The 16,473-nt window shown below is 41.3% G+C and overlaps 1 protein-coding gene across 5 annotated transcripts in view; it reads right to left on the bottom strand.

The window, feature by feature from the left end:
* Positions 1-13,648: 13,648 nt before the first annotated feature.
* The window catches only part of GRM7 (glutamate metabotropic receptor 7), a 538,026-nt gene continuing 535,201 nt past the window's right edge, over positions 13,649-16,473 (bottom strand). For 4 of the 5 annotated variants that reach the window (XM_073351194.2, XM_078853574.1, XM_073351197.2 and 1 more), the window contains one exon: positions 14,777-14,852. Coding sequence is in view for 1 of the 5 variants with exons in the window: in XM_078853573.1 (XP_078709699.1) it covers positions 14,803-14,852 (50 nt within the window). In the remaining 4 variants the exon portion in view is untranslated. Of the gene's footprint in view, positions 14,853-16,473 lie in introns of all 5 variants that reach the window. The other variant, XM_078853573.1, reaches the window with a different exon arrangement.

Here is a 16,473-nt window from a genome sequence, read left to right as displayed (position 1 = left end):
TTTTAATAGATGCTAAGGCAATAACTCAAGTTTCTTACTCTTTATGGGGCAACAAGTGTATTTTAGGCTATATACCCTCGGAGGCCAAAGTCGACCTGACTACAATTCTTAAATGGATGGGAAACTCCTGCTGTTTTAATTATACAGAAATATTTAATGCTTACTGATTTTTCAGCATAATTGTATTAAATATAATCTATATATTAAAATTTGAACAATTCAAATGCTGCGTGTCTATGATCATACAGACACTGGGTAAGTTCAGGCACAGCTACAATGGAGTTCCTGCCCTTAAAACATCTCTGGGCTGCTTCTTGTCTCTCTACAGGGGCATATTCAAAGGAGATGTGGCTCCCTAATCCTGGCTCAGCCTGAGGGCAACTCTAAACTATGACACCTGGCTATGGCCCTATGACAATTACATCAGGCAAGCACGGCTAGAGTACTACTGGACCCCCAGTCACAGCCCTGATGGACATGCTGGGGATTGCAAGACTACGCTGGCTCTATTCAATGTGAGATGACTCTCCAGTGGAAGTGATATGCTGGCTTTATTTGTACTTTTAGGCCACCAGAATGCCACAGCGGCTTTGGATTATCGTAAAGAATCTGGCTCTGAGTTCTGACCACAGAAATAAACAAATGTGGAGGGGTTTGTTTGTCTGGTAAATTTCATTATAACAAATGAATTCAAGGAATAAACAGCACAATTAATATATGCCAGTGGGAGAAACCTAGAAGCAAAGCTGTTTATTCAGAGCACAGTATATTGTGCATCCATGCATTAGTGCTCCTTTATGGCAAACTAAGATTGTTTTTAAAAATATTTATTATAGTCAGTGCAATGCCTATTTTTAAGCTTGCCAAATGCTTTCTATTATCCATTGTTTATAGCTATGCCAAACTTTAAGCATTTTGGCTGATAATTTCCATGCTAGACGTCTGCCTCAAGCTGAACATTTCTGGAAATTTTCAGCAAAATTGTGTCAGTCTTTTGTAGGAACAAGCTATGGGGTAAATACATTGTTTTGCCCATCTTTAAAATAAAACCATCTTTACAAATATTTCATTGAAAAATTTTAGTACCTGCATGCTTTGGACCAGGGACTCAAAATTTGGCAGAAGGGGTGGGAGTCCCCCCTAGCATCAGGGATGTGCTTTTTTACTGTTTCTGAGTGGAAACACCTACATTTGGCTGACTTATAAGCCTTTCAAAAAAATTCTTATTTTTTCACATGCTCAGTGGGGACTTCTTAAAGTTGGGCAGCTAAATTCTCTGAAAAGTATGTCTACACTGAGCAGGCTCCAGCCTACTTCTGTAGAGGCTGAGTGGGACTTTCCCAGCAATTGCTTGTCCAAGATGCTGGGGGCAACTGTAGTGTCAGGCACAGGAAATGTGAACATATACAATTATGAGACTTTGTCTCTGAGAAATTGGTTTGTTGGTGTTACAATGTATTTCAGTAACAATCATAGAGCAAAGAGACACTTACCTGTCAGCAAGGTGCTAAGAAGTCATTTTGTGATTAACTGTCCATTCACCAGCAGTGGGGGTAGATGTAAACAAGAAATTTACATTTCATCCCAGAGATGGTTCGGATCTCATGTATACAGGGGGCTGTTTGAGAATTACCCCCAACAGGATGTAGACAAAGGGAGGAGGAGGGTATAAAAATAAGTGATCTTTACACCACCCCTCTCTCCTCCTCCCATCTCTCTGCTCATGGCATCAATGAATACCTGAAGAGCCTTGGACTGGGGAAGGAGTCCCTGGCTGAAAAAGGAAATCCAGCCTGTGAACTGTTGCAGCTAATGGTGAGAGAGACATTTTGCTTTTAAATTCATATAGGTATTAGCTTGTGTTTTTATCTTTTTAGTTCTTTTGTAACCAATCCTGACTTATATGCATCTATACTTGTAATCACTGAAAATGTACCTTTCTATAGTTAAACTTTTATCTTATTGTTTCTTATCCCAAATGGAGTTTCCTCACAGACTTTAATCCAAACACACACTGGTTAACAGGACTGGTGTATAATCATTTTCCATTCTTGGGATGACAGACTGTCTATGAGCTTGCACTCTCTAAGACAATACTGAGCAGGGCAAGATGCACATTTCTGGGGAACAAGGCTGGGAATTTGCAGGTGTTGCACTGTACGTAGCTCATGAGTGCCTCGGAGAGCACTCATGTATTTAGCTGGGAGTGAATCTACATGCTGATGGCTGCGTGAGCAGACCAGAACTGGCTGTTCTGGAAGTAAAGCTGTGTTAAAGGCACCCCAAGCTGGAGAGTTCAGAGGATACCACCGTTCAACAGTCCAGATTGCACCCTGGGGAATGTCACATCCTGTTATCAAACTTCATCACCAAACAGGCATGGGGGTGCTCAAAAATATACATGGACATTGCCTTATCACTCAGATCTGACCTAACTGCTCATATCCATCACTGAAAATTAGGCTCAATCAGATTTTTCTTTAAGGTTTGTTAGGGGATAATTGTTTTTGTTGGTCTTGATTGGCTAATACTACTTTTCCATATTATTTCAATTAATATCAGGGGAATGCAACATTATTGAAAGATAATGGTTTCTGGCTGCTAAATACATGCTGATATGTTTTCACAGCAGGAGACCTTGACCCTGTAACAGTGCACATTACAATGACTCTATTTCTGCCTCATAAGATGTTTGATGAAGATTTAATTACTTGTTCTAATGAATATTTGTCCTGCATGTTGCCTTATATTATACTATTACTATAGAAGAACTGCATTCAGCTGGGTTTAGGGAACAGACCTAGGCCCCCCAGTACTGCAAACACTGATACACAAGGTATTAGGGGGTTGTCTAAGTGGGCAAGTTTCCACATGTGCATAGGTAGTTGCAGGACAAAGCCTTATTTCCCTAAACCATGCTATAACTTTAATGGGAGCCACACACAGAAAGCCCTATATAATTATGGGAAAAACCCCTCCTATTTGCATCTTTATGGCAGAGGTTTATGCCTTTTTTCCTGAAAAGCACTTAGGCATGTGCTTAAGTCTAGGGTACTCAATTAAAATGAACTTATCCACACAATGTTCTTTAAATAATCCTTTAACTTGAAATAAAACCAACATGGGGCTAAATCCTAGAGGTGGCTGTAACATTGGCTACTAAGTTAAATTTTGCAGAGATAGAACCATAGAAATGTAGCACTGGAAGGACCCTCAAGAGGTCATCTAGTTCATCCCCCTTGTGCTGAGGCAGGACCAACTTTAACCATGAAAATGCCTGACAAGTATTTGTCTAACCAGTTCTTAAAAACCTCTAGTGGTGGAAATTCCACAATCTCTCTTGGAAACCTATTCCAGAGCTTAACTCTCTTGGTAGTTAGAAAGTGTTCCCTCATATTTAACCTAAATCTCCCTTGGTTCAGATTAAACTGATTTCTTCTTTGCCTACCTTCAGTGAACATTGAGAACGATTGGTCATTGTCTTCTTTATAACAGCCCTTAATATACTTGATGAGTATTTTCAAGGTCCCCCCATCCCCAGTCTTCTTTTCTCAAGACTAAATATAATCAGTTTTTTTTTTTTAAACTTTGTTTACAGGTCAAAACCATGTCTTATTTTTGTTGCTCTGCTCTGGAATCTCCCTAGTTTTCCGTCTTCTTTTTTAAAGTATGGCACCCAACATATGACGCACTACTCCTGCCTCACCAGTGCCAAGTAGAGCAGAAAAAGTACCTCTCATATCTTACATCAAACACTCCTCTTAACGCCCCCAAGAATATAAGCCTCTTTTGAAACTTCATAAGAATATGAAAAGATAAGCATGTTCATAGTGGGTTCATCTAGCCCACTATCCAGACTTTTGACAGTGGCCAGTGCTATAGCCTTCAAAGGGAATGATCGGAACAGGACAATTATCAAGTGATCCATCACCCTGTTGTCTAGGACATGAGGGTTGTGTCCCTGACCATCTTAGCTAACAACCATTGATGGACCTATTCTCCAAGAATTTATCTAATTATTCTCGTCAATCCAGTTATATACATTTGGTCTTCACAACATCACCTGGCAATGAGTTCCACAGGTTGACTGTGGGTTGGATGAAGACATACTTCTGTTTGTTTTCCCTGGGTGTCCCTGGGTCATGTTATGTGAAGGTGTAATAATACTCACTTAGTCACTTTCTCCACACCATGCATGATTTTATAGACTTATAGCATAGTCCCCCTTTAGTCATTGCTTCTCCAAGTTGGACGGTCCCAGTCTGTTTACTCTCTCCTCATATGGAAGCTGTGCCATACCCTTAGTCATTTTTGTTGTCCTTATCTGTACCTTTGACATTTCTGATCTCTCTTTTTTTTTTTTTTTTTTTTTTGAGATGGGATGACCAGAGTATATTCAAGGTGTGGGCATACAATGGATTTTTTACAGTGACGTTATGCTATTTACTGTTTTAATAGTTTTCCCTTTCCTAGTGCTTCCTAAAATTCTGTTTTAGCTTTTTTGACTGCCACCACTCATTGAGTGGCTGTTTTTCAGAGAATTATCCACAATGACTTGAAGTTGTTTGTCTTGAGTTGTAACAGCTAATTTAGACCCCATCATTTTGTATGTAAAATTGGGATTATGTTTTCCACTTTGCATTATTTTGCATTTATCAACATTGAAGTTCAGCTGCCATTTTGTTGCCCAGTCACCCAGTTTTGTGAGATCCCTTTGTAATCCTTTGCAGTCAACTTTGGACTTAACTCGCTTGAGTAATTTTGTATCCTCTGCAAACTTTATCTCCTCACTGTTTACCCCCTTTTCCAAATCATTTATGAATAGATTGAACAGCACTGGTGTCAATGCAGATCTCAGGGAGACACCCTTATTTACCTCTTTCCATTCTGACCATTTATTCCTACCCTTTGTTTCCTATCTTTTAACCAGTTACTGATCCATGAGAGGACCTTTCCTCTTATCCCATGATTGCTTAGTTTGTTTTGGTGAGGGACTTTTTCAAAGTCTTTCTGAAAATCCAAGTACACTACATGCACTGGATCACCCTTGCTCACATGTTAGTTTGAGCTCCTCAAAGAATGCTAATAGATTGGTGAGGCATGATTTCCCTAACAAACTGTACTAATTTATGTGTCTGATAATTCTGTTCTTTGCTATCATTTCAACCAATTTGCCTGGTATTGAAGTTAGGCTTACTGGCCAGTAATTGCCTCTGGAGCCTTCTTTTAAAATTGCAATTACATTAACTATCTTCCAGTCAGTTGGTACAGAAGCTGATGTAAGTGATAGGTTACATACCACAGTTAGCAGTTCTGCAATTTCATATTTGAGTTTCTTCAGGACTCTCTGATTAATACCATCTGGTCCTCGTGATTTAAGTGTTTAATTAATTAATTAATTTCTTCCACATCATGTTGCTTCTCAGATTCAATATGTGTTCCACAATAAAGCCTGGATGCTTTTCTGCAGTACTATTGCTTACCCAGTTGTTACCATTTAGTATGTGAGCATGTGATTTCTTTTTCTTGTCTTTATTGAATTTCATCTTGTTGATTTCAGACCAATTCTCCAATTCATCAAGGCCATTTTTAATTTTAATCTGGTCCCCCGAAGTGCTTGCCATCCCTTCCATCTTGGTGTTATCTGCAAATTTTATCATTATGCTCTCCACCTCAGAATCCAAGTCATTAGTGAAAATATTGAATAGTCCGGAACCCAGGACCCCACCAGATGTATCCTCCCACTTTGCTGTGTATTTTTGTCAGTGAAAACTTTGTCAATCAGAAGAGTGTGTGTGTCTGTGTGCATGCATACACTTCTAAGGCAAAAGTGGACTTTGTGCCATAATTCTACTTTTGCAAAAAAATGTTTGAAAGATTTTGCTTTAGCGCTAATGTAAAACAAAAACAAATTTTGAAATCTCAAAAGCTACCGTCCGCCTGAATTGTCATGCTCCAGTCAGCGCTGACAAATTCTAAAAGGATCTGAGCCGCTACAACTTTCACTAACGGGTGCTCTGCTGCATCTCTTAGAGGCTGGCCTACATTCTGTCACTGAAGGGCTAGCTATCCCATGTATTTGGACGAGGAGACAATCCCCTCCTGTGTGTTGAAAGTGGATGCCCTAGATTTGAATGGTTGTACCCACGTATTTGCAAATAGAATTTGATTCTCACTTCACACCAGCGTATAATCAGAATTAACCCCACTGAAATAAAAGGCAATACACTATTTTAAAACTGGTGTGATGGGATGCAGGATCTTAGGACCGTAATCTAAGCTGCTATTAAAAAAAATATACCGAGTTATCCTGGCTAAGGGGCATGCCCATAATTTTTTATTAGACATTTTCTTTCTCTAGCGCTGTGCTCTTCCCACCACCCCAATCTCTCCTAAGTGAGTTGTGAAACTAATTAGTGTAAAATTTGAGGCAAATTTTCTAACCTACAGGAGGGAGAGTGTTCAAAATTAGGTAAACTCAGTTTCCACAGCCTTTTAATTAACTGTAAATATTTTATTAACTCTTGCATAGTTACAAAAATCTCTAAACTAGTTACCAAAGAGAGAAGGGGAGAGAGAGACTCCCCACCCACTCAAAGGAAATAAATCATCGTTGGAGCTGATGATTTTGTCTTGTCATTGCTGTTATTCAAACTGTTATTCAAACTGTTATTCAAAGTTTGGGCATGATTCAAGAGACCTGATTACATATAGACCTGATTACACCTACTTCACTCTGCCAAGAAATTATGACAATTTCTGATAAAAGTTTTCATGCATTTCCTTCAGCTAAGTGACTTTTAGGTATTTTTTATTGCATTTGAAATCTAATTTAACAAAGTTTACAGAGTGTTTATTAAACATGATTGTTCCTTCAAAAGTTCACTGTGTTTTGGTTCACTGCACTCTGCATCACAGTGATGACTTGGGGTTAGCACACGCTTCAAAAATGTAAAGCAATGCAACATTTCTGCTACATTTTTTAGAACTGCAAAACAGGTGCAAGTGCTATATATGGTTGCATGCACAATCAAAACCCTGCAATAACTAAAGCTTTGTACACCCAGCAATGATTGAGTCACAAAGGGGCTTGCAACCATTTTTGGAGGGCAAATCAATTTCAAGAGAAACCCAAACCACTGATCCTCCAGCTTTCTTCAACCAGTCCCCAACTCCTGCCCCATCTTTCTTCAGATAATTCAGAAATAGTTCTGGATGCCAACTGAATGACGTTAGGGTCAATCATATGTTATTGTAAATTATGTGTCTTAATACCATCTGTTGATGCCCATGTTCTTTTGAACTAAATGTACAAGCACTTGGGGATGCAAGAAACATCTGGCATTAGGTGTGGTGAAGTACATAAGAACAGCTTTACTGGCTCAGAGTAGAAGTCCATCTTGCCCAGTGTCCTGACTTCTGATAGTGCCCAATGCCAGGTGCCCCAGAGGGAATGAACAGAACAACCATCAAATGATCCATCCCCTCCTGCCCATTCCCAGCTTCTGGCAAACAGAGGCTCGGGACACCATCGCTGCCCCTCCTGGCAGTGGTGCAGGAACACTTCAAATAGTGGGAGTGCTGAAAGCCAGCCCCCTTAGCTCTGTCCATGCCCCTCGCCAGATCCAGCAGCCGGGACCCAGGAGCAGGAAGCCAGTTCTCGCGCCTATGCATCCTCGCTAACAGAAATCGATGGACCTATCTTCCATGAATTTATCTAATTCGTTTTTGACCTGTGTTAGTGTTTTGGCCTTCACAATATCCTCTGGCACAGAGTTCCTCATGTTGACTGTGTTTTTTTTTGGAAGCTGTTGCATTTAGTAGTAATGTTGTCTTAGTTCTCTTCCTAAATCTCTTTGAGTGAATCCTCTTGTAAGTGCAAAGCTGCTGCTATAGCACACCATGAAAGCAAAACAAAGCTGCATGTGGTTTTCAAAAATAGAATGCCTGTGAATTTCCTTTCCTCAGCTATCGGTTGAAAGTATACAAGCCATTGCAGGCATGGGACTCTCCCCATACTTCTTAGCGTAAGTTCCCCCCTCCACCCAGGATAATTGCCCAAGTGGGATGGGAGGCTACCGAAATCTCAAGTGTTTGCCCACTCTCATTTGATGGTGCTGACCTTGGTAAAGGAAGGAGAATGGAACCCGTAAGAAGCCAAAGTACTGTACTTACGGATATGTTTGTAGACCCTTATTGTGTCTATTAACTAGCCTTCAGAGTCACACCCATAATTTTTTTTATTAGACATTTTCTAATGTAATGTAAATAACACTGGATACGAATGGATGTACTTCACGGGTACCAACTGTTTTGGGTTGTACTTAGCTGAGTGACCACCTGTCTTCCCTTATAATGCAACCACTGGCATGGCCATCACCAGGAAGAAGAAAAGGACATGTGGAATGGATTTTAATGAGGATGCAACTTTCTTAGTCAAATTACAGCCTCGGTTCTTGTTGGGGAAGAACCCAATGCACTGATTCTCACCCCAGAAACCCACTAGTACTACCATAATTGTCACTGGCTGAGACAATCCCCCTAGTGTAGTGTCATGACCCCCCGGTTCACAGCTGCACACACACGCCCCTCCCCACCCATGATTGTGCTAGACCCGCTGCCCCCAGCTGGTAAGGAGATGGCCTTGGGTTGCCCACTTTGTTACCTTTTTTGGCGCTGGAGTCTAAACCAGTGAGTGCCTGAACTGTGCACCTGCCATAAGGAAATGCCAGCATCAGTTTGACTACCTCCACCCCACCCCACCCAGCTACCTTGGAGTTTGGCCAACCCAAAACCAAGATTGTCTAGGAACAAATTGGCACTTATATCAGAGAAGCGCACACTATCCTCTTGCTAAAGTTTGGCGACACTCTGGGCTGTGTGGCCATGTCCAATAACCTAGCCAGGATGGAGACCTCATCCATGTCACTATTTTCCAGCTGGCCTTCCTTGAGACCCTAGCCACCCTATGGTGAACAACGTAATACTCATCGGGCACGTTCTTAGGGACAAGGTGCAGGGCGGTGATATGGAGCTTAGGCAACAGAGTTGTTGTAAAGTACCTGCCACCCTGCACAAACAAATACCTCAAGCAGGGATGACACAGCCAAGGACAATAGCCAAAGGTGATGTGCCATGCTGTGCACCCTTGGCCCTTCATTTGGCCTCCTCAAACCCTGAACAAAATCGTCCCACAAGTATAGTGCAGCTGCCTTGTTGAGATAATCCCTTTAAGCACCTATGTTAATTGGTGACACCATATTTGTCAATCACGTTGGCCCTAGTCCCACTCTACAGGAGTTTGGGCTGCATGTTGGGGCAGCCTTCATAGAGAGCTACTTAAAGAATGCTCAGGACAAGAGGAGGGTGTCAGGGCCAGGGGCATGGGAGCACTCAGGGGAGTCCAGGCACCTGAGACAACAGAAACTCACTAGAGCACAAGCCCACCATGCCCTTTCAGTGGGGATGGTTTTGCCAATAAAGATGGAGTGGAAATACACGCTGGACATTTGAGGCCACTTGGCGGTGGTTACTTTATGTGGGCAGCTGCTTAGCAGGAGTGGCCGATTGGTTGGAGGGTACTGTCAGTAGCAATGGTTGTTTAAATTGCCTGGCTACAAAACGTGCTCCAGTTCATCGATACGTTATAGGGCTCATCGCAGGACTCACTGCCTGACCCTGTCTGCCCACCAATACAGGTCAGATTAGGTGAGCACAATGGTCACTTCTGGCCTAACCCCCATGCCCCAAAACAAGAAACAAAACGATGGCTAACACAGGCCAGAGAACGCCCCCACCCCGAGTGGCTGGCACTAGACTGACCTGCTACATAAGTAACACAGTCAAACCCAGCAGTGTGTGGCCAAGCTAGAAAAATCGTTTTGAGAAAGACACCCAGCCTTTATTTGGAGTGTGTGCTAGCACGTTGACCCCTGCCATGTCAAGTTGCTCCAGTGGCTAATTATTGTTGCGGCATCGTGTCTTATTGCAATTAATGATCTTTACTGCCCAGCCATTAGCGCTTGCTCAGGAAGGGTTAACCCTCCCCCCGACTCTCAGAAATAAGTTCCCCTTGTAGCAGCTCTGCTCCACATGGCGCTCAGTCTGCTCTTGGATAAAAACAAAGCAGCACGCACGCCTTGATCTGCTCACTGTCAGGCAGGTTTGTTTGGATTCTCACTCAGCCCAGTGATCCCTTGCTGAAGGCAATCCCATTTTTCAAGCGCCTCCTAGCTTCTTAGGGCCAGCACAACTTGAGACCTGACGCAGCTTGAGGCTGGGCTGCGGCTCACTGGGCGCAGGGGATATTTTCGACACAATAAAAACAAAGCCAACATCTTGCCAAACAGCAAAGCATGTTGAGCCCCTGCCCTCCACCCCCGCAAAGGATGGGCTCAGCTAGTGCTGGGGCTGGTGGATTTGGGCTCAGAACAGCTCCCACGGCCAGCCCCATGGTTCCCTCCAGCCAGCGTCCCAGCTCACACAGCAGTAGAATCCCAGAGGAAGGCGTAGGACCCTTGCAGGAGGAACTCACCCCAGGTGATGTATTAGCTCAGGCCCATACAGACAATTTTTGGCTATCTCAAACACAACAGCTTGACCTGGGGCATCCACATCCCAGCCCCTCTGAACTCTGGTTGGGGCAGTGTCCTAGCACAAGAGTTGCCTACACTGTGGCATCAAAGCAGGACAGGAGAACTGGGTATGGGCTCAATCTTAGGGGGCCCATTTAAGCCACCCTTGGACCAGGCAAGGGTCTGTCCCTGTGAGGCATGGGCTCTCTCTGGTGGTGGTGAACACATGTAAGGGGGCAGGGCACTGGAGCTCAGGTACAGCTGAGGCTAGTGGGGTTCCAGGGCACCAAGCCCTGCACCCAGACACAAGAACCTCTTTCCTTACACAGCAGTCCCCTTCTCAGCCTACCGGGCTATGCAGCACCATCCTAGGCAGGGACTCACAGTGTTAGCAATGCTGACTCATGCATGGACCTGGGTCCCTTTCTGCACCTTCCACTGATGTTATTCGCTCTGGCCTCCTGCTGCTCAGCCAGGCTAAGTCTGAGGGTGAAGGGTCAGAGGCAAAACAATGCCTGACTGAGGCGTCTGCCTGCATCTGCGTTTAAGCAGCTATGGACAAACCAGCAAACAGGGATCATTCATAGGATCCAAATCTCATACCACAGACTGTAAGACCTCTAGCCTGTCCCCTCCTCCCCTGCAAGTCCTATGGGGGCTGGAAATTTTACAGGGACATGGCCTGTCTTGTCCTTTCATTCCCTCTTCCATTGTGGAAGCCACCAAACTCACCCCTTGTTTGGCTTGGGCCCCCCATTTAAGTGTCCAAGTCACTTGAGTGAATAGTCCCCTGCACACCCTTGACTAGGGGCTTGATGGAAAGGCTTCATGGTTTGATATTGTTGGCTCTGAGATTTATTTCCCCCAGTGGTTTACTAAATTCCAGATTACAGGACATGCTGCAGTTTTTCCTGATGGAAGGGAGTGAGTAGGCATTTGGAAACAGGAGCTTTGCTTGAGGGAAGAGTTATTTTGATTGGGACAATTTAATGCTTTTATAAATGGGACCTAAGTGTTCAATTAAATGATATGGACTTACACCAGCTGAAAGCTCTGGCCTTGTGTTTATGGATATTGCATAGAGTTTAGGTAAGTACCATGAGAATTTTTTTTTAAATGAACACCAGCTTTTCTACCTTTATTAGTCACTGCCCCGATAGTCCTTGAAATCCCATAATTGGGATTTTATTAATTTAATTAAGCTATAATTCAATCTACCTATCTCTATATTTGAAAAAATACCAAACTACTCCTCTTATGATATATGCATGAAGAGTCAATAGATTTGGCAAACAGAGTCTTTCATACCCTATCTGTTGTGGGCAAACTACGTTGCAGCTGTTCAAATTTTCTTTTGATGCTGATTACCTTCATCAGTGTAATTTATCAAGTTGTCTCGATAAAATGGGAAGCTAAATACTTTAGAAAATGATCCTCAAATTGCTCTCAAAAGATTGTTGCAGCACCAAAGGTAGTATACTAGTGTGACATTTTTTTCTCTTGTGCTGCAATGGTAATTTAAATTAATTGCGTCTCCCTGGCTGTGTCACTTTACCACCTTTTCCCTCCGCTCTCTCACTCCACAAGTGCCCTGCAAATTGACCTTTGAGTGTTCAGGAAGGGAAGGTCATGTTCTTCAAGCACGAGACAGTTTAACAACTTTGGTATTTTTCAAGTCCCAGTGAAGGTGCAGTCATTTTAGGCTGGTGTTAGACAGCTCAAGGTATTTGGTAGAGCCCTTGGTTTGTTTACTTTTGTTCTAGATCACAGGAATACATATATGGCTTCTTCTAGAATGAGGCTATGGAAGGATACTTGACATATTGCATGTTTGAGATCTAAAGAACCAAGGCTGTACTCATGGCTCTGAAATATCAATAGTAACTGTATTTTGTGAAGTTCTGAGCTGTAAAACCAGATTCGATTAATTCCCTCCACATAATGGAAGCAAGGAAGCATTTCTTCATTCTTACAGTTACTGGGCTCAATTCTGTTCTCCCTACTCTGTCAAAACCCCCATCAATCCCAGTTAGAGTATTACCTGGAGTAGTAGGTGCTCACTTTGTTGAAGAGACACAATGCACTGATAATTGTGCTATCAAGCTAAGGGTTTCCTCCCGCCCCCTACTTCTGTCATGGTCCCCTGAAGGCTGCTGTGGTCAAGAGAGGCTGCAGAAGAGCTTCTGCCATTAGTCCCCAAAATGTGATCAAATGTCTCTAGCCACTTATAGCACTTACCCATCCAACCAGTCCTAAATATCAGCTTGGCTTCAGAGCTGCTACTGTGTTAAGACCAAAAAGGCACCAGAGAAGTGATCAGTGTTCAAGGTTTATAAGCCCAGGTTGAAAGATTTGGAAAAAACAACAACCCAGTAGTCAGTAAGCAAAGAATGTCTAAGGACCATGCAAGTTAAAATAGGCTAAGCAATGACTAATGATTAAAGTGATTTTCAGCTCAGTTTTGATCTTGCCATCGGTGTTCTACAGGTACAAGGGATGCTCTTGTAGACACTTGAAATGGGGAACTACTTGTTGAGCTATGGAGGTTGGAAGAGGGCAGAATTTTGTTCTTGTTGTTTCAGCCTATTGTTTCAACCCTGCTCTTTCCAACCACTTTTCAAGTGAGTCTGAGTTTTGGTTCCTGCTCCACATTTGGAAAGTGTGGATCTGATTCATTACTGATGACTCGTGTTGATTAGTCCAGTTTTGCATTGGCATTATTCCATAGAAATTAATGGAGCAACATTACTGAACCACTTTGTGGCCTACATTTTCATACGTGATTAGTGATTTGGGGAGCCTCAATTTTGGAGTGTTCACACTGACACATATTAAAAGACCTGATTTGAAGAGGGCAGGGGCTCAGCTCATTCTGAAAAAAAAAACAAAACAGGCCCCTTTACAGTGTTTCAAGTTGAGTGCCTAGTGACTTTTCAAAAATTTAGGCCCCATCTGGTTAAAGTACTTTTACATCTTTTTACAGCTCCCCCGTGACAACCCTCATGAACAAACTAACTAAAAGGGGGAGGGGAGGAAACAACTAAAGATATTTATTGCCATAAATAAAAAAAAAGTTAACCAAAACCTTTTATTGATACATTCTTGGACAATATCACAGGATCAAAGAGAGGAAAGGGGGGAGGAGTTTGCAGGAAAGATGGTTTTCACTAATTGGCACATAAGCAGCAAGATTAACGAAATTACTTATTACAAACAGTATAAACCATACATGCTTTTTTTTTGTTTTGTTTTTTGAAGTCCTCATCACACTGGTCAATCATGGTGGGCATCAACAAAGAAAAACCTTAAGACATGTAAAAGCCATATTCCTTCTTCCAAGTATTGTAAGAATAATTGAAATTATTGCAAAATAGTCATATATCGTAACTAAAATAACAAAATAGAACACAAATACAAATATCAAACAAGTTATTAACATGTACTGTAAAATACATTACTGGCATGCATTCCACACATCAAGACCTCTATTAAAACCAAGCAATATCCTTCTTGCTTCCTCTGCAGCCCATCATACTTATGAAAGGCAGGGGCTCACTTCGCCAGCACAGTTTTTGGTCTTTAAATAACTTTTTGTTGTTGTTGTTGTTGTTGAATTTAAAAAAAACAAAAACAAAAACAAACATATGGATTGCAGTGACACAATAATAATTATACAAGTCATGTACATAGTTCTTTTAAATCCTCAGGGATTTGTTTTTAATGTGCTAACATCTGAGAGAATAGGTCTTCAATGCAACTGTGCATTCAAAACAAAGAGTGAATCTTTGAAACAACATGGATGGAAATATGCAAAATTCCTCACAAACTGTACAGAAATTTCAAAAACTTGCAGTCTGGAAGTACATATAAAGACAGAATTAGCCCCTGTAAAGTCATTGTCACTAAATGCAGTTCACCCATAAAGAGCTGGGTATTCATGTCTGGAGCTGGGTACTCAGTTTTCATACTTCCCATACATAGAGAAGGTCCAAGGTCACAGCCCAAGGACAGTGCCAGTGACTTATTAAGCCAAGAATAATTAAGGATATTTCATATAGCAGCTGTTCAGAATGCTTGGTCCTCTTACATTGGTCTCCATATTAACTGCCTAGCCTTTAAACTTCTCCAGCGGTGGATACACTGCAGGTCAGGAAGAGGCCTATGGCAGTTTGGGTGGCTGAATGGATGAAAATCTTCATCCTTCCTCAATTCTGTCTGAAGAAACGGACTAGATAACCAGGTTATTATAACTGACATACTTCTTTTTTGCAGCAGGGCCTGAAAGAAAGGAGGAAGATGGAAAGCAGTCATTGACCTGGAAATCTGAAACTGTCCTTAAAAAGGCCTATTATTATTCCCTAATTAGTTGACACAGTGATGAGAGAAGATAAGCAGATGGTGACTGCTTTGCATTGATATCTTTACCTGTCAACTACTTCCCCTTAGAAGACATCTGTTTATTAATATTAATCTAAGAAGATTACTTATTAGATCAATTTAAGTGGTGTCTCTAGTTCTGAATATAACAAACAAAATTACCATAAATTTACTTTTCATAGTTTTGCAGTCTCTATGTTTTTGCAGTACTGAGTCACAATGACTAGATTCCATTAAGGGTTTTTTGTTTTTATGTTTTATGGTTACACATTCTCCCACTTCTGAACTCTCATAGACTCATAGACTTGAAGGCTGGAAGGGAGCATCGTGAGCATCTAGTCTGACCTCTTGCACTTTGTGCCACAGAACCTCAGCCACCCAATCCTGTAATAGACCCATAACAGAAGGCAGGGGGGTAGCTGAGGAGGAGACCCCTGAAGCGGACCTAGGAAAAGAGTGGCTCCAGGGAAGATTTGTGGGCTAAATTTCATTTTCTCAGATATAAAAATAAAATATTTTCTATTCAAGTTTAATGATTGCTGGGAACTTTAAATTTTCACTGCTGGAGATCAACAAATCTGATCTGTTAGGCCCATCAATTTATATCTGAGTTTGCTAAATAAACAAATAAACAAACAAATAAATAACCAGTCAATAAATAAGTTATGAATTATGCTACTTTTTGATAGTAAAAATTGTGAACATTTGTGCAATGGCAACCATACACATAATTCAATGACATTTGAGTCTATAGTGTTTATCAAGCGGCTCCCATGTGGAACAACAAAAAAAAAAAAATCTCCATTGCTTATATTTGAACTCTGTATGATTCAATATATAAGCTTATAAACATATGCTACTTATATAAATATGTTTTTTCATATATTACACCACATCCACGTATGTAACATAAAAATGAGCATGTGTATGAAACAAATGTCTTTGCAGAAAAGTTTTTAAAAACCTTTGAAATCATGTATATAATATACCATACAACTATACTGAGCATTTTTTCTGTATTTCTTAATATCCCAAAAGTTTAAAATTCATTTTATAATCATGATAAGTAATTGTTGCCGTTATTAACTATTATTTGATAATTGTGTTCTTTGAGCAACTTGAACACAAAAACAGTAGAAAGGTGTATCATAAAAAATGCACAGAAAGTAACATAACATGCAATTAAAAGTGAGCTTTAAGGCATCCTCCTGATAAGAGTTAAACTTGCAAAATGTAGACAAAAGACACAAGGCCTGAGTTTCTGGGATATTTAATATTTGCTGCTCCCTTTGGGGTCAAATACAACTGTGTGTGCTTAGCACCTATGAAAATCAGGAGCCATTGCACTCCTGAAGCTATTTAAAAGCTAACACTTGAAAAAAAAATCATTAATACCTGCCCTTCAAAAAAAGTTAGACCACATTTATAAACATTTATATTTCTAAAACTAATTGTCAGAAATGCTCGTCTCCACATATACCCATATCTTTTGGAGATGGCTTTGTGCATCTTCACAAAAGAG

The sequence above is a fragment of the Lepidochelys kempii genome, chromosome 7, assembly GCF_965140285.1.
Source record: "Lepidochelys kempii isolate rLepKem1 chromosome 7, rLepKem1.hap1, whole genome shotgun sequence".
NCBI classification, from domain to species: domain Eukaryota; kingdom Metazoa; phylum Chordata; order Testudines; family Cheloniidae; genus Lepidochelys; species Lepidochelys kempii.
Note: the sequence above shows the minus strand (reverse complement) of the source record. Positions and strands in the feature narration are given on the sequence as shown.